Below are 26,867 nucleotides of genomic sequence, written 5' to 3'. Positions count from 1 at the left end.
AAGTGCATTCCTGAGTAGGTTCTACAGAAAATTTCAGAGCAGTAATTCAAGAATGCAATATAAAATATATAACATAATTATTCTGAGAAGATAAAAAATAAAACATAAAATAAACCTTTGTCTTAGAAATGTCTGCATCTAATCCAGTGCAGTAGAAAAATGGGAAGAGTTCATGAATCAGCTTGACCTTGTCTGCCAAAAGTTTCTGCAGTTTTTTTTTATTTCTATGCAACCTGCACAGATATGTAAACTGATTTATACATATAAATTGCACCAGTTTCTTGGATGTTTGCTTCTAAATGATAAAGTTATACTATCTTTATGTAGGACAGACACATTCTGAAATTCTTTACTTCGGTTAACTATATCATCATTAGCATAACCCATTTTTTTCAAATTTCTTTTTGTTAAAATATGCTTATTTCAATATGCAACAAAAGCAAGAAAAAAAAAAGCAAAGCAAAAAGCAAATGCTCCATCAAGTAGCCAAAATATATAAAGAAACTTACAATAATTAACTATGAATGGCCGCGGTAGTGCAGCAGTTAGCGTTGTCACCTCACAGCTAGAGGTTCTCCCATTCGATTCTTGGCTGGACCGCCTTCTGTGTGGAGTCTGCATGTCCTCCCCATGGTCAAGTGATGTTTAAAGACATGCAGGTAGGTGCGAGTGTGAATGGGTGTGCCTTCTTTGAAGGTTGGGCATCGGACTGGCAACTCGGCACTGAAAAAATCCACTGCCAATCATTAGCGGACTGGAGTTCCGCTGTGGCAATCCCTGACCGGGAAAAGCTGAAATACATTACTTTTTACAATATTTAACTATGAATCCAAGAATGAAACAAAGCAATTCACAATATACTTAGAACAAGAATACCCATGTTTTAAATTTTAAATCCAATTTTAACTTATATATGGAAGCAAATATCTTAGGTGAAAACAATTTCTCTTTCAGTGATGAGAGCAAAGAAAGTTTTCACATTCCAACTACAAATTATTAAAGTGTTTAAAGTTATTCAGCTAATGTTAACATTAGCCACATGGTCTTTTGAGATTAGATGAAACTCACAAACTTAAGAGGCTGACATAAGGCTCCTGTCACAAAAATTAGCCTTAAAAAGGGATCTCAAAAGAAGAAAGTCAAATGTTGGTGTTGTAGAAAATCTTTTTAAAAGTATTAAGACTCTTCAATATTGATTGCGTAACAATGAAAATTTGGAAAATGTTCATTCTGCAAAGCAAGCTTTAAAATGTTTTGTTTAACTGAACCAAAATTGCCCGTGTTAGAAATTCTTCAATAACATTTCAGTAATGAAAGGTGTAGCCAAATAATATCATTATTAACAGTATAGATGTTTGCATTAAATTTAACTGAACCAAGATATTATGTGGTAAAAACTGCTTCAAGAACATTTCAGACATGAAAGGCATAGCCAGATAATAATAATACCATATTAATAGCATAGCTTTGTTTTGCACCAAGTTAGAGGCAAGGTTTGACTAATAGTGATAGCATTAAGACAGCATAAAATGTTTGAGGATCTTGAAATAAAAAAAAAATGCCAACGAAAATTTAAAACTGTCAGACCACCACAAGATATAAGAGAACTAATCAGTTTCAAACTTCAGTTTCATCTTTAGAAAGAAGACGCAATTTTAAAATTTCCTACCTTGAGGATCTTGCTGAATTAACAATAGAGTTTTACAGTTATTATTAATGTCAGAGTTAAGATGAGTTAAATAAAATGAAATTCCTATGTATTTCAGAGAGGTACATAGTTTGATCCAAAATTTGTCAGAAGGATTGTTATGGCAATAGTAATCAAACTCAGCAAGTAAAGGGACTTCTGGCCATAACGAAGCTTGCTTGACTGCCACCTGTCTCATACCCATCTGACTTAAATATCCTCTACTAGATCTGAGTTTCTAGCTTTTACAAATAAGAAGGTAGCTTATTACAAGACCCTAGTTCATCTACATGGCTTTCAGAAAATAAAACTTTTCCAGCTAACAATCTCCTTGTGACATTAAACTATCAAGAAGTGGGTAGAGCAAGGTATATGAATTCATCTGCTGTTCTTGCCCTTACTGATTCAGCAGAGATAGCCATTGATATGGTTAGCCCAGGTGGTAACTATGTAGACTATAAGGTTGAGCAGATAATGTCAGAGCTATACAGAAAAACTATCCCGGTTCACTTTTAATCTCCACTCTAAAAAGCAGAATTGGATATACTGTGAGCAGGCATGGCACAAAGGATGGCAGATCTGAGACCAGTAAAACATTCATTGTGGTTTACTTCAGCTGGCATGATGTTATTTTTGGGCTTTAAATTTAAGGACCAGGCCAGAGCTAGTAGAACAAGGCAAATTGATTTAGAGTACAGAGTATCTCACATAAGGATTCTCTCCAGTAGGATCCCTGAAAACTTAAAAGGAGCTAACTATGTTAGCTTTATGGAAGAAAGGATAGATGAGTGGACTGATGTCCAGAAAATATCACAATCTAAAGAAAAATTCATTGTGTTTTCCATCCACACTCATTAAGAAGTAGCTATACTAGGCCAGTGCTGGTAAGGTTTGTTAATTAAGGCATAAAATAAAAGGTAATCTCATTTCTTTGGACACAAAAACATAATAACTGTAAATGGTAGCAGGGTCTTCTGTGAGCAATAAATTTTTATGGAGACCAAGAAGCACAGAATGCCTTTTCAGTCAGTTATAAAACTATGCAGACAACCTGGGTGGTGCTTAAGGCTGAATTACTTAGCTCAGTTAAAGGTATATCTTCCCACAGGCATTGTTACCATGAACACCCATGAGGAGATAACAAGCAAGCTATCATACATTCAGTTTCCCCCAGTGTTACCCCAAAAGACTTAAAATAGAGGTACACATAGGAAAATGGAGGAGAGCTCACTGTCCAGAGCCATTGTTCTTATTTCAAAGAAGGTTAGTGGATTGTGGGAAAGCAACCAGATGAAGTGCAAAGGCAGTGGTGACTAGTATGGCAGCTACATAATTATATTATCTAGGACTAACATGCATGCACAGGGAAAGCAGTAATGGTTCACTGTTATAGTTAGGGAAAGGAGTTGGTGATTTATCTTTCTGGGATATGGGGGTTTCATTCTCTAGCTGGACAATAAGACAAAATTCATTTATTTTAAGTTTTGTTTTACTACCTTTCATATTAAATTCCACACTTGAGATGAGAACATACTATTGACTGGCCATGCAAAAACTCAGCTAAAATGCTGCAATGGTAATGGTACAGTTCTTCATATGGGAAATTTCTATGCATTATACTTTATCCAGAATAACAAGTGGATTATTATTCTGGCTGCCCCTCTTGTTTAGTATATCTCTTTTCCCTCTTTTAACATCACAGTTACTTATAGCTGAGAGATCTTATTTGGGTGTCAAATGGAGCAGGAAGCACACACCTTTACCTTCAGTTGATAGATGGATCATTTATGTATACACATGGTATCTGCCAATCCGTCATCAAAGTAATGCATCCTTACAAGCTGTCTTAAACACCAGGATGAGTATATCAAATAAACATTTATGTAAATAAAACAATGGCATCTGTAATGCTAATTAAACTGTTAGCCTATTTAAAGGACCCTTATAGAAATCACATTTGTTAGAAAATGGAATAAATTAACCAGCTACGTAAAAAGCAGTACCAAAACTGCATCCACTGAATATATAGGGAGAATGCCTAGAAGACCATCCTAAGTGAACAGAAAAATTACCATTTTCAACAGGTTGGAAAGCAACAAAGGTTCTCAAAAAAAATCTTTTCCTTTGTAATCAGCTATTTTATATTTACATCTCTTTCAGGACAAACTCAATTTATCTGGAAAGAGTATCCACAAATAAAATGTTCTTTTTTTAAAAAATAAGAATTGACCAAGAGGGTAAAATGTTCCTCTTGCTAATTACCATTCCATATTATTGTCTGCAAAGGACATCTGCTGACAGTTTGTAGAGGCTGTTTTGTTCTTTGAGGTTTTAAATATTTCACAGTAGCTTGAAAGTTGAAACATTTGGCGTAAACTAGCTTAGAAGAATCAGAGACAGACATTGTGTAGAATGTTCTGTGTGACCTTTCTGTTAAGCAGAATTATTTTGTACTGGTTACTCAGTACGTTGTAAGACAAAGTCAATAGTATCAAGTACGTTGGTGCAGACATATTCAGGCAAGTCCCTGAAGAGAATATTATGTCTCCTCTGTGCTTCTAGCTCAGTCATTTTCTATCACATTGATGCATTTTCTTTTGGAATGCAAGTCAATTTTTGATATACAACTAGAACTACTATCCTCAGGATATCCTTGTCTCAGATCTTTCAAGCCTAGAAATTGTACAGTCATTTTCTTCACTTAACTGTAATGTTTGTAATGCTACTTTCAGTTCATTGAGACAAACATTCCTAATACTGGCTCTGGCATAGATTTATAGAGCGTTAATTGTAAACCAGATCACCCGGGTTCACGTAACAGCTCAAACACTGGAAAAGAGGGGAAGGGCATGGCAAGACTACCTTTCACTGGGTCATCTACTTCAGGAGAACTTGCTGACAGCAATCTAATATATTTCCAGTGGTGGAGGCAATGGTGTAATTACATTGTATATTAAAGTTAGAATTCATCACAGAAAGGGGTCTGAATGTAACTGCTACAGCATGTAGTTTGCATGTGATGTCAGTAGCTCCATCCGGTTAGTGCATACAATAATAAAATGCCCTCATGTACAGTACAGCATATGTGATGCTGATGGTTGCTCTGGTCCATACAACTTCCCCTTCTCAACCCGCCAATGGAGCTGTCCTAGCCCTAGTGGTAGCAGTGGGGACACTAAGGAACAAACAGAGCTATAGGAGCAGCCCTGAAGTGGTGATTAGCTCAACAGTACACAGGTTTGGCCAAATAATATTTGAAAAAAAAAAGAGAGGAATATTATTTTCCGAAGTAGAACTTGAAATATGTAACCTTCTCTTTTGCTTTTCCAAAGCTTTATTCCTTTTAGGTTCAGATTCTTTCACTGGTTTTGAAATGTAATAAAGTCTTTTAGTCTTTGTGGCTTGAAAGGGGCGGCCAAGGTTGTGCAGTAGTTAGCATTGTCGCCTCACAGCAGGAGGTTCTACGGCTCGATCCTCAGCTGAGGTGCCTTCTGTGCGGAGTCTGCATGTCCTCCCTGTGGTTGCGTGGGTTTCCTCCAGGTGCTCTGATTTCCTCCCACCTCCCAAAGACATGCTGCAGGTGGATTGGACACTCTAAATTGGCCCTAGGTGTGAGTGTGTGTGTGTGTGTGTGTGTGTGTGTGTGTGTGTGTGTGTGTGTGTGTGTGTGTGTGTGTGTGTGTGTGTGTGTGTGTGCCTTCTGTGAAAGGTTGGGCGCAGAGCTGTCAACTCAACACTCTAAAACTCCACTGCCAATCATGAGCGGACAGGTGAGCCACTATGGTGACCCCTAACCAGGAAAAGCTGAAAGAAGAAGTCTTTTTGGCTTGAAATTCATGTTCTCTCTAGTCTGCCTAGACATATTGGTGAAGAGACAAAATGCAATTTTGCTGAACCACCTAGAATACTCGAAGAAATAAATGTATGTAAATCCTAAAGAAGAAGAAAGAAATGTTGGTAAAGTAACAACACACTGTAATAAAATGTATTCCCAAGTGTATACAATCAAATAAATAACTGAAACACTGCAAAAATAAACTAAAAAAAAAAGCACATGCTCACACCTTGGTCTCCATAGTAGAATTCAGCATAGCCCATTTTTAAGTTACGGTGTACACATAGTTATGAGTACTTTAATTCACAGAGAGAGAATGGAGGGGAAAGGGGGGAGATTGTCCTGTACAAGGTATAATTATGTATTGGGAGCAAATAACTAGAGTGGGAAAGGTGATAGAATGAACCGGCCAAGAGTTTATTTGGACTGCAGGTTAGAGACTGCCTTCCCTATCAAGGAATGATATCAGCGTATAGGCAAAGAGAAAGAAATGGGGGGGTCCTAAATGAAAGACCAGCACTGGAAGAGTTTTTAGTAGAATCTAGAACAGCAGCTGCCATTAAAAAGGAATAATTAGTAAAGCATATAAAATATTGTAATGATAACTATAAGAATCAATCAGAGGAGGTTAGAAAAGATTGGGAAGAGACATTGGATAACCAATTCACATAGAAACAATGGGAGGATATATGTATGTCTCCCAAATATGCAATAAAATCTAGAAGATTTAAGATTTTTGCTTAGAAATGTTTACATAGATATTTTTATACCCCAAGTAGACTCCAGAGAAATCTTCCTGAAGTAGACAGCAAATATTGGAGGTGTGACAGGGAAGAAAGAGGTACTTGGGAACATTTTCTGTGAGTGGGGTGGGTTGGCAGATTTTAAGAATTCCCTGTCAGGTGCACTGTTGGAGATGCTGGATGGCTGGATTGGTGTGACCAGGGAGATGATTTTTCTGAGCTACGATAAAGAATCGGAATTACCTAGACATGGTAAGGCTTTGCTGTTTCTAATTATGGTGGCTGCCAAAAAAACAATTACTAGAAAATAGAAATCAAAATCTAAATCAGCTATTTTAGAAGTAGTGAATATAGTAACAGAGATAAAACAACTGGAACTGAGATCTTTAGAAAAGGGTAGGAGCAAACTTCTTCTTCTTCTTTCGGCTTTATCCCGGTTAGGGGTCGCCACAGCGGATCACCTGTCCGCATATTGAATGGCAGTGGAGTTTTACGGTGTCGAGTTGCCAGCCCGGCGCCCAACCTTCCACAGAAGGCACACTCACACGCACACCTAGGGCCAATTTAGAGTGTCCAATCCACCTGCAGCATGTCTTTGGGATGTGGGAGGAAACCGGAGCACCCGGAGGAAACCCACGCGACCACAGGGAGGACATGCAGACTCCGCACAGAAGGCACCCCAGCCGAGGATCGAACCGGAGAACCTCTTGCTGTGAGGCGGCAATGCTAACCACTGCACCACCGTGGCCGCCCAAAAGGGTAGGAGCAAACTAAATAGGGAAAAATGGGAATTGTGGGAATAATACATACAGGGGAAGAATGTGGTTTAAAAGAAGGCCGAACTTAAATGAGCTATGTAATGTTTGACTGAAAGTTATTGGGTAGACTATAAGTGATGTATAATGTTTGCAACTGAGAGTGTGTCAGTATGGTTTGTGAAGTAAAATGCTTATAACTAGGATTATGTTGGTAAGGTTTGTTTTCATTTATATAAATGTATGATTACAGTAATAACATACAGCAACCACCAACCAACACCAGAAACTGGGTCCACTAAAAACGTTGCAAAGCACAAAAAATATACAAAAGGATTCAAGGACAACCAAAGAACTCCAAAATAAATCCATCTGTAATGCACAAATATAAAGCATAAGTGCTTTTGTAGCAAAGATACTTCATCAGATGCATAACACAGCTGAAAATGCAGTTCATTAAGTACACTAATTAAAAATCACATGACTAGCTAACTTACTTTCTTAAAGACACATATCATAAAAACACTCATAAGCAGCATGCATATATGTGGACAACATTTCATATTTCCATACTGGATCGGTCGAGGCCCGGGTTAACAACGACCACCACCAGCACTGTTAGCCAACAGGGTGCTGGCGGAAATTAGGCTACTGTTGGCCGAAGGAGAAGAGGAGGTGGAAGGCATGCCCGAATGCAGGAAGAGAGGAGGAAGGTTAGGAGTGTAGTACTGAGGGCAGGAACTTTGAATGTTGGCAGTATGACTGGTATAGGGAGAGAGCTAGCTGATATGATGGAGAGAAGAAGGTTGATATATTATGTGTGCAAGCGACCAGATGGAAGGGAAGTAAGACCAGGTGTATGGGAGGCCGGTTCACATTGTTCTATCATTGTGTGGATGGCAGGAGAAATGGGGTAGGGGTTATCTTAAAGGAACAGTATGCCAAGAGTGTTTTGGAGGTGAAGAGAGTGTCTGATAGAGTGATATTTATGAAGCTTGAAAATGATGGTGTAATGATGAATGTTGTTAGTGCATATGCTCCACAAGGGTTGGGAGGGTGGCTTAATGGCTAAGGTATTTGCCTTATAAACACAAGGTGCAGGGTTTGAGTCTCTCAAGGGATAATTGGCTAAGCTTAAAATGGCTCGCAAGGGCAGTTAGCTTAGTACTAAACTATGAAACTATGAAACTATGAAGTTGGGTGTGCAGTGGATGAGAAAGAAACATTTTGGAGTGAGTTGGATGAAGTGGTGGTGAGTGTACCCAGGGGTGAGAGACTAGTGATTGAAGCGGACTTCAATGGGCATGTTGGTGAAGTGAACAGAGGGGATGAGGAAGTGATGGGTAGGTATGGTGTTAAGGAGTGGAATGCAGAAGGTCAGATGATTGTGGATTTTGCAAAAAGGATGGACATGGCTGTGGTGAATACGTACTTTAAGAAGAGGGAGGAGCATAGGGTGGCATACAAGATTGGAGGAAGATGCACACAGGTGGATTGTATCCTATGTAGGAGGGCCAGTCTGAAGGAGATTGGAGACTGTAAAGAGGTGACAGGGGAAAGTGTAGTTAAGCAGCATAGAATGGTGGTCTGTAGGATGACATTGGTGATCAAGAAGAGGAGGAGGAGTGTGAAAGCAGTGCCAAGGATTAATTGGTGGAAGTTAAAAAAGGGTGATTGTGTGGTGAAGTTCAGGGAAGAGTTAAGACAGGCACTGGGAGGCAGTGAAGAGTTACCAAATAGCTGGGTAACTACAGCAGAGCTAGCAAAGGCGACTGCTAGAAAGGTGCTTGGTGTGACATCTGAACAGATGAAGGAGGACAAGGAGACCTGGTGGTGGAATGAGGAAGTACAGGAGAGTATACAGAGGAAGAGGCTGGAGAAGAAGAGGGATTGTCAAAGAGATGAAGAAAGTAGACATGAGTATAAGGAGATGAGGCGCATGGTAAAGAGAGAGGTGGCGAAGGCTAAGGATAAGGCGTATGGAGAGTTGTATGATAGATTGGACACTAAAGAGGGAGAAAAGGACATGTACCGATTGGCTATACAGAGGGACAGAGCTGGGAAAGATGTGCAGCAGGTAAGGGTGATTAAGGATAGTGAGGGAAATGTACTCACAAGCGAGGAGAGTGTGTTGAGTAGATGGAAAGAGTACTTTGAGGGGCTGATGAATGAAGAGAATGAGAGAGAGAGAGAGAAGGTTGGATGATGTGGGGATAGTCAATCAGGAAGTGAAACAGATTAGCAAGGAGGAAGTAAGGGCAGCTATGAAGAGGATGAAGAATGGAAAGGCTGTTGGCCCAGATGACATACCAGTGGAAGCATGGAGGTGCTTAGGACAAATGGTAGTGGAATTTTTAACCAGATTGCTTAATGAAATTTTGGAAAGTCAAAGGATGCCTGAGGAGTGGAAAAAAAAGTGTTTTGGTACCTAACTTTAAGAATAAGGGTGATATGCAGAGCTGCAGTAACTACAGAGGGATAAAATTGATCAGTCACAGCTTGAAGTTATAGGAAAGAGTAGTGGAAGCTAGGTTAAGAAGGGAGGTGATGATTAGTGATCAGCAGTATGTTTTTATGCCAGGAAAGAGCACTACAGATGCAATGTTTGCTCTGAGATTGTTGTTGGAGAAATACAGAGGTCAGAAGGAGTTGCATTGTGTTTTTGTGGACTTAGAGAAAGCATATGACAGGGTGTCTAGAGAGGGGTTGTGATATTGTATGAGGAAGTCGGGAGTAGCAGAGATGTATATAAGAGTGGTACAGGATATGTACGAGGGTAGTGTGACAGTGGTGAGGACTGCGGTGGGAGTAACAGATACATTTAAGGTGGAGGTGGGATTACATCAAGGATCAGCTCTGAGACCTTTCTTATTTGCAGTGGTGATGGACAGGTTGACAGATGAGATCAGACAGGAGGCCCAGTGGACTATGATGTTTGCAGATGACATTGTGATCTGTAGTGAGAGTAGGGACCAGGTTGAGGAGACCCTGGAGAGGTGGAGATATGCTCTAGAGAGGAGAGGAATAAAGGTCAGCAGGGCTAAGACAGAATATATGTGTGTAAATGAGAGGGAGGGTAGAGGAATGGTGAGGATGCAGGGAATACAGTTGGTAAAGGTGGATGAGTTTAAGTACTTGGGATCAACAGTTCAGAGTAATGGTGAGTGTGGAAGACAGATGAAGAAGAGAGTACAGGCAGGATGGAATGGGTGGAGAAGAGTATCAGGAGTGATTTGTGACAGACGGGTACCAGTAATAGTGAAAGGGAAGGCCTACAAGAGGGTAGTGAGACCAGCTATGTTATATGGGTTGGAGATGGTGGCATTGACAAAAAGGCAGGAGTCAAAGCTGGATGTGGCAGAGTTAAAGATGTTAAGATTTGCACTGGGTGTGACTAGGATGGACAGGATTAGGAATCAGTATATTAGAGGGTCGGCTCAGGTTGGACAGTTTTGAAGAGAAAGCAAGAGAGGCGAGACTGAGTTGGTTTGGACATGTGCTGAGGAGGGATGTTGGGTATTTTGGGAAAAGGATGCTAAGGATGGAGCTGCCAGGTAAGAGAAAAAGAGGAAGGCCTAAGATAAGGTTTATGGATGTAGTGAGAGAGGACATGCAGGAGGTTGGTATGACAGAGCAAGCTGCAGAGGACCGGAAGAAATGGAAACAGATGATCCGCTGTGGCGACCCCTAACGGGAACAGCCGAAAGAAGATGATGATGATGATATGGATAAAAACATCCTAAAATTTTATATAAAACATATGTACATATATAAGAAATATACATAATATATATATATATATATATATATATATATATATATATATGTATATTTATATTATAATGATGGTGTAAGATAAATATATGCCAGACCATCTTCTATTTAAAGGTTTGGCTTTAAGTTTAGGTCTCAAAGGTACTCAGTCATTCAGGCCATGCCCATGGTCTCCACGTATTCTAACTATCCATTTGGCTTCTAATTGCTCAGTTTGATTCCTAATGTCACCTTTCCTAATGTTCTTAAAGGTATGTCCTATTACCATAAACTTAAAAAAATGAGAAGTATCTGTGTCTACAATGTGCTTAGATAGAGCACTAACTGTATCACCTTTACCTATATGATAGTTGTGTTCCTTAACCCTGTCTCTAAGTGTTCTGTCAGTTTTACCAATATAAAATGTTTCACAAACTGAGCAATGAGCCAGATAGACCACATGGACACTACTGCATGTCGCAGAGACATTAAAACTGAATGTTCTATCTTGATCAGGATGGTTAAATTCACCAGTGCTGTCAATATATTTACACACATGACAATGTCCACATGCAGTAGTACGTCCATGACCTTTATTAGGTGGCATGTTTCTTGGATAACATAAACATCTCTTTGGAGACCTCATAATCTTAAACACAAATCCAGGTCTAATATCTACTATACCCCTCAAATCATCATCTGTAGTCAAAATGCCCCAGTGTCTTTCAATAATATCCCTACACTGTTTGATGTCAGTGGAATAAAACAAACATACCTTTAACTTATTCTTCTGAGGTACAACTTGCACACTGCCAGTATACTTTTCACCAAAGTAGGGTCTAGCCCTACTGGTTCTCAAGCTAGAAAGTATTTCAAAGTTCTCAGCAACATCATTTTGTGCATAGCCCCTGGCAATAAAAGCTTCCATTAAAAAATTTGTTTGTCTTGTAAATTCTGAATTTTTAACGTTCAATCTTGAGGCTCTATAGACCTGACTCCTAACCACGTGGTGGATGCATATTCTCTCTAGATAGAAAATGATTGCAATGACAGGGCTTTCTGTGTAGTTTAGTCATGATATAACCATTTATATCACAAACTACTCTAACATCCAAAAATTCTGCAGAGTCAACTGAAATTTTACGAGAAAAATTCAAGAATGAAGTGGTATTATTAATATAATAAATGAACTCGTAAAACTTCAATGAAACCTTCCCATAAAAGAAAAATATCGTCCAGAAACAGAAGATAAAAAATAACCTGTTTACTGAAAGGTCCATTAAAGACAAATTGTTCTTCCCAGATTCCCACATTGGCGTAGCTATTGGCATATAATGTGCCCTTAGCCGTGCCATGTTTCTGCCAATAGAAACTATCACCAAACACAAAAACATTATTGTTCAAAACACAATCTAATAATACACATATTAACTCACCTTTCTTACTATCACAATCAGTACACCTCTCCAAAAATTGTTTGACATATGCAAGCCCTTCATTATTAGGGATAACCGTAAAAAGAGAAGTGACATCTAGGGTCACTAAATACAGGCTATCTTGTTTTTCATATGTACCCATAAACAAAAATAAATCACTTAAAAAAGCTGAGTGTCCCTTAAAATATGTGAACATGTGTTTAAAGCAGGTCTAAGTTGTTTTTCAACAAAAATAGAGGCAGGTGCTGTATACCAGTTCCTTCCTGCTACAATGGGGCATAAAGGAGGATGTAATGGGTCCTTGTTTTAATTGGGCAGGCCTTGAATGACAAGTACTAAAGCATCTTTAACAGATAAATAACTGAACAAATGTTTATCAATAAAACCATCATCAAATAATGTCATAAAAACATTATTAACCTTCTTAGTCATAAACTCAACATGTCGGGAGGTTATTTTAGAATAAAAACAATTATCTGAGAGCATAGTTACCATATCATTATTATATCTTTCCATATCAAATAACACAATTGGACCACCTTTGTCAGCTGCTCTAATAGTCAACTATTGTTCTGTAGATTATTCAAAGCTTGGTACTCAGACTTAGTTAAATTGTACTTCCCTCCATGTCTATTATGAGCAGAATTAAAGGCATACATTTTATAAAAATCATTTAAACAAGTTTTTCAAAAGCTGTAACCAAAGGATGTGAATTAGGTATGTAGATACTCATTGTATTACCGTAATCACTATTATCATTCTTAAAAGATAATATGAAGAGAACATTTCATTTCTGATAAACATTTTAAACTCCAGAATTACTTCTGTAAACACTTGTTTCTGAGTTGGAATAAAAGATTGTCCTTTTCTTAAAATGCTGGCTTCAGCTACAGTGAAAATATGGCTGGATAAATTCCAAACCAAACTTTCTAAGTTCTGCTCCAAAATTTCTTCAGTGTTAGTGTCCCCGAAGCTTCCCCTGGGGTTTCCTCTTCATACGTGTCCTTCTGTGAGAGCGGGACCTCTGCTCATTTTGAATAAGAGGCTTTATCGGCAGTAGAAACTTCAATTTCCCTTGAGAAAAAGGAATATTAGGCTCATTGGACCCAGTAGAAACAGACAATACATCACCAGTATGTTTTGCCGCACTCCCTTGTTCACTTGCTTGTTCATCCGAATGGTGAACTTGCGCTATAACCTGAATTGTCTTCTTCCTGGAGCCTAGATCATTAATGGGCATCATTGCAGCAACAGGATTAGCCACCTGTGATGTTAGGTCATTCCTATGGTTACTGGAATCAATCAATGTGCCTAATTCCATCGTATTAACAATAGGAACAGGTTCTTGAGTGGAAATAACAACACTAGAGTTTTTAATAACTGGCCGAGGCCAAGTGAACACATTGGCATTCTGAAAGTCAGTACGGTCTCTAGTTAATTCATTTTAGATGTTAGAGTAGTTTGTGATATAAATGGTTATATCATGATTGAGCTATATAGAAAGCCCTGTCTTTGCAATCATTTTCTATCTAAAGAGAATATGCATCCACCACGTGTTCAAAAGTGTGGTTAGGAGTCAGGTCTACAGAGCCTCAAGGTTGAATGTTAAAGATTCAGAATTTACAAGACAAACTAATTATTTAATGGAAGCCTTTATAGTCAAGGGTTATGCACAAAAATGATGTTGCTGAGAACATTGAAATACTTTTTGGCTTGAGAACCAGTACTTTGGTGAAAAGTATCCTGACAGTGTACAAGTTGTACCTCAGAAGAATGATAAGTTAAAGGTATGTTTGTTTTATTCCAGTGACATCAAACAGTATAGGGAGATTATTGAAAGACACTGGGGCATTTTGACTACAGATGATGATTTGAGGGGTATAGTAGATATTAGACCTGGATTTGTGTATAAAATTATGAGGTCTGCAAAGAGATGTTTATGTTATCCAAGAAACATGCCACCTAATATAGGTCATGGACGTACTACTGCATGTGGACATTGTCATGTTTGTAAATATATTGACAGCACTAGTGAATTTAACCATCCTGATCAAGATAGAACATTCAGTTTTAATGTCTCTGCAACATGCAGTAGTGTCCATTTGGTCTATCTGGCTCACTGCTCAGTTTGAAAAACATTTTATATTGGTAAAACCGACAGAACACTTAGAGATAGGGTTAAGGAACACTACTGTCATATAAGTAAAGGTGATACAGTTAGTGCTCTATCTAAGCACATTGTAGACACAGATACTTCTCATTTTTTTAAGTTTATGGTAATAGGACATACCATTGAGAACATTAGGAAAGGTGACATTAGGAATCAAACTGAGCAATTAGAAGCCAAATGGATAGTTAGAATGCGTGGAGACCATGGACATGGTCTGAATGGCAGAGTACCTTTGAAATCTAAACTTAAAGCCAGACCTTTATATAGAAGATAAGTCTGGCATTTATTTATCTTCAACCATCATTATAATATAAATATACATCACATTTATTTATCTTCAACCATCATTATAATATAAATATACATCACATACACTCAACTAAATCTCACGCATAAGCTCATTTTCAATCCCTCCCTATGTCCCTCCCTTTCATCAACCTTCAAGATACACACTCCTGCTAGAGTTTTAAGGTCCAACAATCAAAATCTACTAGAGGTATATAAACCAAATCGTCCCCCAGGCAAAAATCTTTTTTCTTATGGCCTTGCACGTCTTTGGAACTCCCTGCCTCCTTCCATTCGCACCACCCCCAACCATTTCATATTTAAAAGATCTCTTCACTCATATCTAATATCCCAATGGGAATGCTCTTGCTCCCACCCCACATAACTAACACTTGCAAAGTCATCTTCCTTCTTCCTTTGTTTCCTCCTGCAAATTTCCTTACTTTCCTTATACTAGGCCACACTTCCTTCTATTGTGTCCCTAATACATTACTACTCCTCAATTCTTTGTGCATTCTTCCTAATATGTTATTATTCCTCAGTATTATCACAAATTGCTTCCAGATATGTTGTTATTTCTCAGTACTTTAGTACTACTTTTCCCTATAGTTTGTATTACCCATTAATCTCATCACCATACTGTATTCAGTCTAGTTCTTTCTGTAGTATTATTAGCAAAATTGTTTTTCTTGTATCTGTATAATTGTACAATTTGTGTATATATTAAGAATTATCTACTGTAACCTATGTATTGGAGCTTTTCTCCCCAGGACTGCATTGAAAACAGGTTATTTTGGCCCAATGGACTATCCTGGCTAACCAACTGCAAATAAATAAATAAATATATATATATATATATATATATATATATATATATATATATATATATATATATATAAAATGTATATTTCTTATATATGTACATATGTTTTATACAGAAATTCAAGATGTTTTATCCATATGTATGTATATATATATATCTATACATATGTGTATATATATATATATATATATATATATATATATATATATATATATATATATATATATATATATATATATATATATACATACATGCTGCTTATGAGAATTTTTATATGTGTCTTGAAGAAAGTAAGTTAGCTAGTCATGTGATTTTTAATTAGTGTATTTAATTAATTGAATTTTCATCTGTGTTATGCATCTGATGAAGTAGCTTTGCTATGAAAGCATTTATGCTTTTATATTTGTACATTAAAGACAGATTTATTTTGGAGTTCTTTGGTCGCCCTTGGATCCTTTCATATATTTTTTATAAATGTATGATTGTTTATGTTGTAAGTGATGGTTTAATAGAGATGTTTCTTTGGCAGGAATTGAATAATTTATGTAATGTTGCTTAGGTTATATGATATATATAGCAATATATGTGAAGTATAATGTTTGTTAATGTTAATTTGTCAATAAAGTTTGATTACTTTTGTATAAATTGCCTATGTCTCGAGTGATAATTCAATAAAGGTGTTTAAAGAAGGTAAGACATATAGAGAGATAAGGCATACTCATATTCTCCTTCGCTTTGTTTTCACAATATGATGTCAAATATGACATGGCATAAGACAATACGATAAAATATGATGCAGTCAGAAGAAAGACCATTCATTTTCTAATCTTTACTTTTTGTCTTTAACAAATTTCAGTATCAAACAGTAAACTACCTGATGTTCAACACTCATAAATTCAATACCATTAAAAGATATAAATACACTGTGCATGGCTTCCTGCTGTTTTCTATCTTCAAGTTAAGAGTAATGAACCTGAAAAGATTCAAATGTTAAAATCAGGAAGCAAATAATCTACAATTCTCAGAAACTAAAAGAACTTAAAAGTACAGGAGAAAAAATATCTAAAGAAGATCAGTTGTTTTGGAAATACAAGTCACTGTAAAACATTTTGTTAAATGTGATATAGTTTATATATAAACCATTTTGTCAGAAACATAATTTACATCTTCACACAAAATTAAATTTACTTGAGTACCTTAGCATTACTTTTCTGGTTAGAATGAACAGATAACTGCAGTTACCTGGGTGTGGTAGGGCAGTATGTTTTTCTTCAGTTAGAAGTATATTTTTAATGCTGCAGGAGAGGCCAGTTATAGAATCCTTTTGTAATACAATAACACTTTTTACTTGATAAAGACCTTCATTATCTTCTTCAATTTTTGTTTCAACTTTATCTGAGAACTTCTGTACATCTTTTCCAATCCATGACACCTCTGGTTGTGGGAACCATTTCTGTGATTTACAGATAAATGTGATAGTTTCTTCTTGATAGCTCAGGATGCTAAGAAATGGATTTGAACCTACACCTGTAAAAACAAAATAATCATCTTTAAACATTTCAGACTACAGCAGTTATTGGCTGCATATTATAAGATAATATCTATATTGTTGCAGTAGCTCTGTCAGTATTAGTAGCCATATTACTAAACAATCCCGGACAGTGACAGACACGGATATTATAAGTGATTATTCCTGTTGCATATTTCAAGCTCATTTACATAAATTTGCATTTGACTTCAGTACTTCACTGATACATTCATGCTACAATGTAATTTTTTCTGTCCTGCTGCAAACCTTTTATAAAGCTGATTCAGAGTTAAATGCATTTTGGTTGTCATGGTTTGCTTTTTCATTCTGCAATTATCTGGGTTACATCTACAAACATGCTCTTAGTAGTTTTGTGTGTTTACTTGATTATCCAAGACAGACACTTCAGGACAGATGGACAGGTAAATTCATGCATTGGTTAGATTATGCACAACGTGAGAGATATACTAAAAAAAAATCAGAAAAAGAAAATGTTTATTGAAATTGCATTGCACTATATTTCTGGATTTGCATTCATGTCATAAATGATTCCTTCCAGAATGCATAGTTTAACAAAGTTACAGATGCCTTATTAAGTACCAGAGCTGACTCTGAAATTCATCAACATGCTGTGGAGAAGCCCAACCTGCACTGCTCAGATAGGGTGAGTTGCAATTCTTTGATACAAAGCCGTTCATAGTAGCTCACAAAAATGCATGGTTATGGATCTGATTAAAATACCATTTGTACTGGCTATGAGTCACTCAAATGAGGAGTCTGGATAGTAGCTTGGATGAGCACCTTCTATCACTCACAAGTTCCTAGTATGGGTTCCAACAACATAACAGAGATATACACTCTCCTTCCCCACTCCTAGCTACACAAAGACAAAGTCAAGTGCAGGCACTCAGACACTTACACACACACACACACACACACACACACACACACACACACACACACACACACACACTCACACACACACACACACACACACACACACACACACACACACACACACACACACACACACACACACACTACACCACACTACACTCTACACTTGGAACTGCAATCTAAGGAGGATACATTTGCTTCTCTTTACCCTGCTCAGACTCTTTTACTGAAGTCCACTTATGCATTTTATGCAATGCTCTGCATGGATCTTGCACAGTAAGGACATCTATAGGTTCATAGATTCATAGGACGATACTAGGCTATTGACCCGGAGACCATTATAAACTTGGCCAACAATTTCATCCATGTTACCAAAAAGTCAGAATCTGTTTCCCCTGTCCAGCAGGGACATAGGTGGGATCCCAGGGGCATATTTTCTGTTTCCCATTTAGTCATCCAGGTTCCTCTTAAAGTGGGTTAGTGAGGTACTCTGCTTGACATGGAGAGGGAGTTTATTCCACAGATGAGGGAGATTTTGGGACACAAATCTACCCTGCCAACAGGTTCTAATAATCTCATAGACCAGGTCGAGCCCTTGCATGCGGGTTGCGCAAGTGGACTTTGACTTGCCTATATGCATCAACTCAATCAAGGCTGGGCCTGAGAGGATCTGTACGACAGACAAAGGTCACCTCTGAGCAGTCTGTGTGAGACTGAGAAGGACAGGGCTTTTAGCGTATCTGTATAGGATAGGTGCTTGAGACCCTAGATTTTCCTGGCCAGGAACCTCTGTGGTCTCTCCAGCTGCAGCATGTGCTTGGCAAGATATATGCCAAAGGGGGCATTGTACTCGATAATGTGTCTGATAAGGGAGGAGTACAGGGATGTAATGAACTCCTTGTTCCTGGAAGAAATACCCTTATTTATGAAGTGGGCCATATAGAAAGTCTTCCGTACAGTGGAAGCAATGTGGTGGTCAAAAGTCAGGTTGCTATCAACCTGGGTGCCCAAGTCCCTCACGAATGATTGCATGCTTAGTAAGTTGTTATTAATATGATAATTACTGGGGATGCCATTTTCTCCAAAGGTGATAATGATGCATTTCTTGGCATTCAGTTTAAGGCCATGCTTCTGGCATCAGTCATTAATATAGATAAGGCCCTCTTGGAGGATGTTCACATCACTAGGGGAATTTAAGACAGCACCCAGCTTGCAGTCATCTGCAAACTTGGTCAGCCACAAACTACCAGTTTTGGCTTGCACCTCAAAAAATTATATCCTAAACAGCAGAGGCCCCCAGACCGATCATTGGGGTACACCACTCGTTACAAGTCTACTACTAGAGGTGGCTTCCTCTATTTTGACTGAGTGGGTCCTGTCAGTGAGTCAGTTAGTTACCTGCCTGGTAAAATATGGGTTGATGCCTAGCTGGGAGAGATTATCCATTATGCCTAAGTGGGAAGGCTTTGGCTAGGTCAATGTAGGTGATGTGCACCGTCTTCCCCTCGTCCATGGCTTTGGTGACTGTTTCAAAGAAGTCGACCAAGTTTAATAAGCATGATCCCCTTTGACAAAACCAAACTGTGTGAGGTCAAGCATTTGGAGTTTGCCAATATCCTTTTTTATAAGGTCCATGATAATGCATTCTATGCCTTTGCATATCAGGATAGGAATAGAAATTGTTTTCCTTTTTTGATCTTAGAAGAAAAAAAACACATTCACTAACAGACCAAATTTGTCTGATTAGTGGCAGTGTTACAGAAAGGGTTTTTCTAAGATAAGGTGTGTGGTTAGGGGTAGGATTATGGTTAGTATTAGCAGGTATTAGTAACATGGGAAAGGGAAACTCTGTCCTATTATCCGTTGTCTTATATATCTTAGAACAGAGTTATCTGTCTCTCTTACCATGCCATTAGATAACTAGTTGTTTTAGACTTTCTAATTATCCACAATTCTAAAATCTCTATCAATACAAGAATCAGGGACCTAAATTTGCACCAAGAGATAAATAAAACATGGAGGACCGACAGTTATATAATCCAGCACTTCCCAAATCTCTGGAATAAACATCCCCTGCATATTAAGCAGTAAGACTCAATATTCTCCATTAAATACAGCCAAGATGACTGGAAGGGTATCCACAAATGTTCTCCAGGATTGACTGGCATGGCCCTCCTGGAGAAAGTAGGTTCAGCAAGAGGGGGGGTACTGGTGAGGCATAAGCGGTCATAAGTATCAATAGAATATCTATGAATCTATCAATCAGTCTATGTGTATGAGCGAGTGAAATACTTCATCAATTACCTTACAATGCTCACTGTAATTGTCAAATCAGAAATATGTCACAGAAATTTGACTACTGTAGCTAGAATGATATTAAAATATTTTGCCTACCAACATTTACTTCTTATGCTGGTATATACTCAGTATCTGCCTAAGTTCATCTGCACAGAAGTAGCAAAGCATCATGATGGCTTTTTATGGAATTCCACCCTGCCAAGCAGATCATGGAGAAAATTGACTGTATTGCTCTATCACTCTAAGTCAAGTGATCCAGGCAAGAACTTTCTCAGCCCCAATGTGATTGATAATGAAAACTCTTGTTATACATGAGAAGTGGCTTCATCCAACATTAGATGGGAGGAGGAAGGTGTGCAATCCAGCCGGTATGGAGTTTGGGTTAGGAAAGGTGCTTTTTGGTAAGATGAATGAACAGCACTTTGAGATATGGTATAGAATAAGGAAATGGTACCAGATTAAAGGTAAATTTATATTTTCACAGGATTAGAATAATATGGGGTAAATGTTTTGGAAGGAGTTGGTAAGCAATAATAGGATAGAATTTCTGTCTTTCAAAGGGCTGTCTTGATAGGTGCACAGATAAGAAAGTTAGATTCTGGCAACACCTCTAGATGAAGTCAATATTTTTGCAATACAATACTGTTATTCAGCTTGACCGCTGAGTAGGACTACTGGGGAAATAGTCTGACTTCCTATGGATTAAAAGAGAATATAAGAAGGGTACCATTACAGAATTATATCAGGCTTTAATAAAACTGAGAAAACAATCATGGCAAAATTCAAAAGCATTGTAGAACTAGCAGTTGGGGCAAGGATTGTCAATGGAAGGCCAACAGCAAGAAAATGTGCAATGCAGATCTCTGTATTCTATACCCGACATTGCTCTTACAAGCCATAAAACTCTGCACCAGTGGCACTATTCACCTGTCAGATTCCAGAAGACTGGGGTAGCTACTAGAGTGATATGTTGGAAGTTCAAGTGCTGTAACATTGATTATTTACAAATGATCTGGTACTGTTCTAAGATTAAAGAAAACTAGGATAGATTACAGCAAGCTGGGCACTAATATCTGATCTGCCTAGCAGTGACCACCCAGAATTCTGGTTAACGTGTTTCATACTGAAAAAAATAGATTAAATGAGGAAGGTGGAGTATAACACAAAAGTATATGTTTGACAGCATTAGTCATTACTTTGCAAACTGGAAAACTACCCTGTAGATGTAATATCACTTTTCTGCATTTATTAGCATCATGTCAGATATCATTTCCAAAAGCAAAAGTACAGAAAGATCTTTCAACATTATTATAGATTATTCTATCTTTGTGGTCATATTTTTTTATATTTATTCTACTGTACATAATTTAATGCAGTGTTAAATGTGTTACTGTTTTGTAACAATTTGTGAACTATTATGATGACTGTTTTCTTCTTCTTCTCTTTGTTCATACACTAAGGATTTAATAAAGATGATGATGAAAATAAAAAAAGAAAGAAAGAAAGAAATGTGACTGTACTGAGATGGAACAGCACAGCAGCCAGTCAATCACCCAGGAAAAGTACCATTACCCATTGCATTTTTGGTTTACTGCCAACTATGGGTATCCATTCAATCTACATACAGGTAGGTCAGCTGACAGAGAATGGAACTGTCCATAATTTGTAATGGCTGGCTCCATCCTGGAAGAGTAGAAAACTCCTTCACGTGAAGCCAGGAGTATTAACTGGAGATCCTCTGTGTTTATGGAAGTTGAAAAGTTCCTGGAATAATATGTTCCTGTTTGTTCTGGTGGACATCTTAGCCAGTTTTTTGTAAGATCTCTTTTATTGCCATACTGTTTTAATGGAGTAGGGTGTTAGGTGATAGAAGACGTTGGGACTGGGGGGTGGGAGAGGAAAGGAATTGCATAGCCTCTGGATACTGCTGGCCTGATCTATTTGTTTTATGTATTGACAAGCCATGCATTCAAATTGAAGGACAGAAAAATGAATGTCTCCAGAGTACGGAAGACAGGTAAGGTCTCAGGAATTAGACTGTTGTCCTCCTTAAGGAGCGCCATGGAGCTTCTGTTGCTACTAAATGTTACAATCTCTGGGTTAGTGATTGTTCTGGGTGTTACCACATCTACAGTGGCTTTCCATTTCATCAGAATTTTGCTGACATTAGCTGAGTCATAAACCAAATACATGGACTTGGTTGCATTATAGATAACATGTACTGGGGAGTCTGAAATGTAATGGCAGCAAACATAAGGTTGTTGCCCTCTGCTTTTATATTATCCAGTTGTCTTTTCATTTATGTAATAAAAAGGACAGTCCCATCAAAAGGTGTGCTCAGGAAGGTTACCTTGGAGCCCTTGGCAAATAATGCATCGCACAGCCATGCATGACTGTTAAGGGCAATGTTGACACCCACTGCTCTGACTGAACCACCCACCAGAACTTGAGATAGGTACAGCAAGGTTTGAAACCAAGGCTGCCGTCTAGCACTGCAATTTGTACTTCAGTTCTTCATCAGGCAAATCTTCCAATGACAGACTCATATAATTGATCAGATCTTACTAAATATGTATTAGATTCTTTATTTGTGGAATGGGCACAAGGATTCTGCAGTATATGTGCCTTTTTTAAGATTGCTGCAGCACAAATATGGTCTGACTTAGAATTCGGTGCCCAGTAGGAAAATCCTTTGGGAAGCTGGTGTATCTTCTTTGGTTTCCTTGGACAACCACAACCAAATCAGGATTATCCTGTATTTTCCAAACAGCAGGGTGCACCATTTTGGCAATTGAATAAGCCACTCAAGAACAATTATGAAGGACTGGAATGCCTTTGACAAGATCGGTTGTGAAATGTTTGTGGGCTCTGTGGATCATCTTTCTATCTTTACATTTCTGAGACTTTTTGAACTTGAGGTCATCTAGGGAATTGTGGGGAATCATCACCCTCACTTTTGCTAATATCTGTGTGGAGTAGACTCATGAGATGATGTCACATGTCTCCTTGTACACTCTTTATTTTACCAGACCTCCAAAGCAATGTACACTCTTTATTTTACCAGACCTCCAAAGCAATGGGAACAAGGACACCAAAGAAGAACGGATCTTTTTATATTGGGAAGACAAACTGCAAGCTTAATGAATGGATATAGGTTCATAGGTTCATAGGTTCATACTAGGCTATCTGCCCTGGGGCAATTATAAGCCTAGCCCGATTCTGTATGGCTTACACCACCCCTTGATTTGAGTATACTGTGCCCTTTTTAAGGTTTAGTTTACTGTGCCTCTGTCTAATAGTGATACGGGAGTAATCCCTGGGACAAACCTACGATCCCCCATCCACTTATCGAGATTCTTCTTGAAGAGATTCAGTGAGGTGCTCTGCCTCACATGAACTGGAATTCTATTCCAGAGCGAAGGGAGCCTCTGGGTTATGAACCTGTCCCGCCAGCAAGTTCTGTTTATTTCAGTGCTGAGGTTCAAGTCCCTCGAGCATGTGGCTCTAATGGATTTAGATTTACTGAGGTGGAGCATGTCCATTAATTCTGGATTTGACATAGCTTTGTATGTCAGGCATAGATCGCCTCGAAGTAGGCGGTATGCAACTGAGTAGAGCTGGAGTTTTTTTAACCGAGCAGCATATGGCATCTGTTTGACACCCTTGATCCTCTTGGTGAGATACTTTTGGGGTCTTTCTAATTGCTGCAGGTGTCGGGTAAGGTACATCCCAAAAGGGGCACTGTATTCTATGATGGGCCTGTTGAGGGATGAATAAAGGGGCACGATTACCTCTCTTGATCTAGATGTGAAACCCTTCGTGATGAGGTGGGCTATGTAGAAGGTCTTTCTAACCACTTTGGCAATGTGGTTTTCAAAGGAGAGATTGCTATCAACTTGGGTCCCCAGGTCCCTAATAAATTTCTCTGTACTTAATGGGTTTCCGCCTATGTGGTAATTTGTGGGCACATTGTTTTTGCCAAAGGGTATGACTATACATTTTTTGGCATTTAGCTTTAAACCATGGCACTGGCACCAGTTATCTGTCTCTGTGAGACCTTTTTGAAGGATGTTTGTGTCAGCTGGAGAGTTGATTATGGCGCCCAGTTTGCAGTCGTCTGCGAACTTGGTGAGCCATAGTCCTCCCATGTTTGCCTGTACCTCGGAAAAGTATATACCGAACAAGAGTGGTCCCAGGACAGAACCCTGTGGGACGCCACTTGTGACCGGTTTCAAGTCTGACATGGCTCCAGCAACTCTCACTCTGTGGGTTCTGTCTTTGAGCCAGTTTGCGACCCATCTTGTGACATAGGGGTTTATATTTAAGCTGGATAGCTTATCTATGATGCCCGAGTGGGGTATTGTGTCAAATGCCTTTGCAAGGTCCAGATAGGCTGTGTGGACTACCTTCCCTTCATCTATGGCTTTGGTGACTGTTTCAAAGAAGTCAACCAGGTTCAAGAGGCAGGATCTGTCCTTGACAAAGCCGAACTGGGTAGGATCTAGTGTCTGTAGGTCCCCAATGTCTTTGTTTATGAACTCCATGATGATCCTGTCCATAGCCTTGCAGACTAAGCTAGTCAGGCTTATGGGGCGATAGTTTCCAGGGTCCGTAGAGGCTCCACCTTTGTGGAATGGGACCACTGTCGCTGTACGCCATTCTGTGGGCACATATCCTGTAGTGAGGCTGAGATTGTATAGCTGTTTTATTTGAGGGATTAGTTCCTCTTGTAGTTCATGTAGGACGCAACCTGGGATGCCATCTGGTCCCATGGAAGCAGTGTTTTTTGCTTTGGAGAGGGCAGCCTTCACCTGAGCATCTGAGATGTTTGGGAGGCAGCCCTCTGCTGGGATAGATACTTGCTCTTTTGGGGGGGGGGAGTTTGCACTGAACCTGTCTGCCAGGATATTGGCGATGTCTGTGGGTTCAGTGTATTTTTTGTCGTTTAGAATCAACTCAGAACAAGTCTGGGAGTTGTATCCCAGGTTTCTAACATAACTGAAAAAAGCCTTATGATTGTCTTTGGTGTCCTGTGCAATTTTTCTCTCGAAGCTGGCCTTGGAGGATTTTATGAGGGATCGTAATTTTTTGCTAGTACTGATCAGAGATGCCTTCCCTATTAGGGATTTTGCTCTATCATGTAGTAGCTTCCTCCTTCTGTTGTACAGTTTATTTATGGCAGGGGTCCACCAGACTGGATGCCTGCCTTTGTATGATTGGGTCTTGGTTTTGTTTGGGATAGCATGATCAATGCATTCCTGGAGATGTCTGTAGAATTCATTTATATAGGATTCTGCAGTTTGGGCTGTAGTTTCCACTGGCCCTGGGGCCTTGAAGGATTCCACTTCGGTTTTGAGAAGTGAGAAGTTTGCTTTTGAGAAGTTTTTCACTGTGGTTTTCTGGGCTGGGGGTGGGGTCGGGATGTGGACATCCAGTGAAATTAATTTATGGTCTGATCTTACCAATGAGGGATATACTTCTGGTGTGGAGCATAGAGTCCCCATGTTGGTAATGATCAGGTCTAGTATGTTGTCCCCTCTTGTGGGAGTGGTGACTAGTTGTTCCATAGCATTTGAGTTTATAATTTCCAGGAATCTTTGGGCTAAGGTGCTGGGGCTTGAGTAGTGCTTCCAGTCAATGTTTGGGTAGTTGAAGTCACCCAATATAATGGTGTTCAGAGAGATCTTCATGTTCTCCAATGTTTTCAGGAAAGCCGAATGGGATTCCTGACTTTGAGAGGGTGGTCTGAAGGATGCTATAAACTGAAAAGCAGTCTTGCCCACTGTTAGTTGCACATGGATGGTCTCCGATACTTCGTGCAATGCCACTAACCTGGAGGTGTGAATATCATTGATAAATATGGAAACTCCCCCTACTTTTGTGGTTCGGTCCGGGTTTTGGGGCCGAAAAGCATGATATGAGGTATAGCCTGGTAGTGCTGGGGTGCTCTCTGGAGCCTTGAACCAGGTTTCTGTCACTGCACAGATATCGATGTTCTCCATACTGAGGAGAGCTTCGAGTGCATGCATCTTGAGGTTAAGACTTCTGGCGTTTAGCAGCATTACTCTTAGTTTCTTGTTCCTTGTGCTGTCTATGGGGGTGGGTTTGACTTTTGAGCCTTGCCTAAAAAAGGCACTATGGGGGTGACAAGAGCCTTTGCCAATATTCGAAAGCCCAGTGGTGACAGGTGCATGCCGTCCCTAGCAAAGCAACGTGGCTTGTCGAGCATGTCATCCCAGGCTGACAGACACTGGATCCCCTTTGAATGACACCAAAATTTTAGCCAATTGTTAAAATCAATCATTTTGTCTTTGTACTGTGGCATCATTCTAGGTGAGGGTAAGATGCTGCTCAAGGTCAGGGTCATACCAGCCTGGGCTACATGATCAGGAGAGCTCCTCTATGTCTCTTTTCATGTAGTCCAGGGAGGTACATCTCAGGTCATTCACACCAGCATGTACAATGACTGAGTCATATTTGTATTTGCTTTGGAGTGACCTGAGTGCTTGCGTTATGTGTCGGATCCTAGCACCCGACAGGAAGCTCACTGTGACCTTCTCTTTATTCAGCCTGGTGAGCGGGACGTCAGTGTGTCTGACAATAGAGTCACCTATAACAAGAGTATCAGGTGTGTTATTCAGCCTTAAGGGCTGTGGC

The 26,867-nt window shown here is 39.1% G+C and overlaps 1 protein-coding gene across 1 annotated transcript in view; it reads right to left on the bottom strand.

The window, feature by feature from the left end:
- Positions 1–26,867, bottom strand: part of LOC122791474 (hemicentin-1-like) — an 810,132-nt gene that overhangs the window by 604,368 nt on the left and 178,897 nt on the right. The window contains exon 4 of the mRNA XM_044059217.1: positions 16,730–17,014. Coding sequence (XP_043915152.1) covers positions 16,730–17,014 — 285 coding nt within the window. The remainder of the gene's footprint in view (positions 1–16,729; positions 17,015–26,867) is intronic.

This window comes from Protopterus annectens, chromosome 17.part0 (genome assembly GCF_019279795.1).
Source record: "Protopterus annectens isolate FY-2018-M chromosome 17.part0, PAN1.0, whole genome shotgun sequence".
Taxonomy (NCBI): Eukaryota; Metazoa; Chordata; order Ceratodontiformes; family Protopteridae; genus Protopterus; species Protopterus annectens.
Note: the sequence above shows the minus strand (reverse complement) of the source record. Positions and strands in the feature narration are given on the sequence as shown.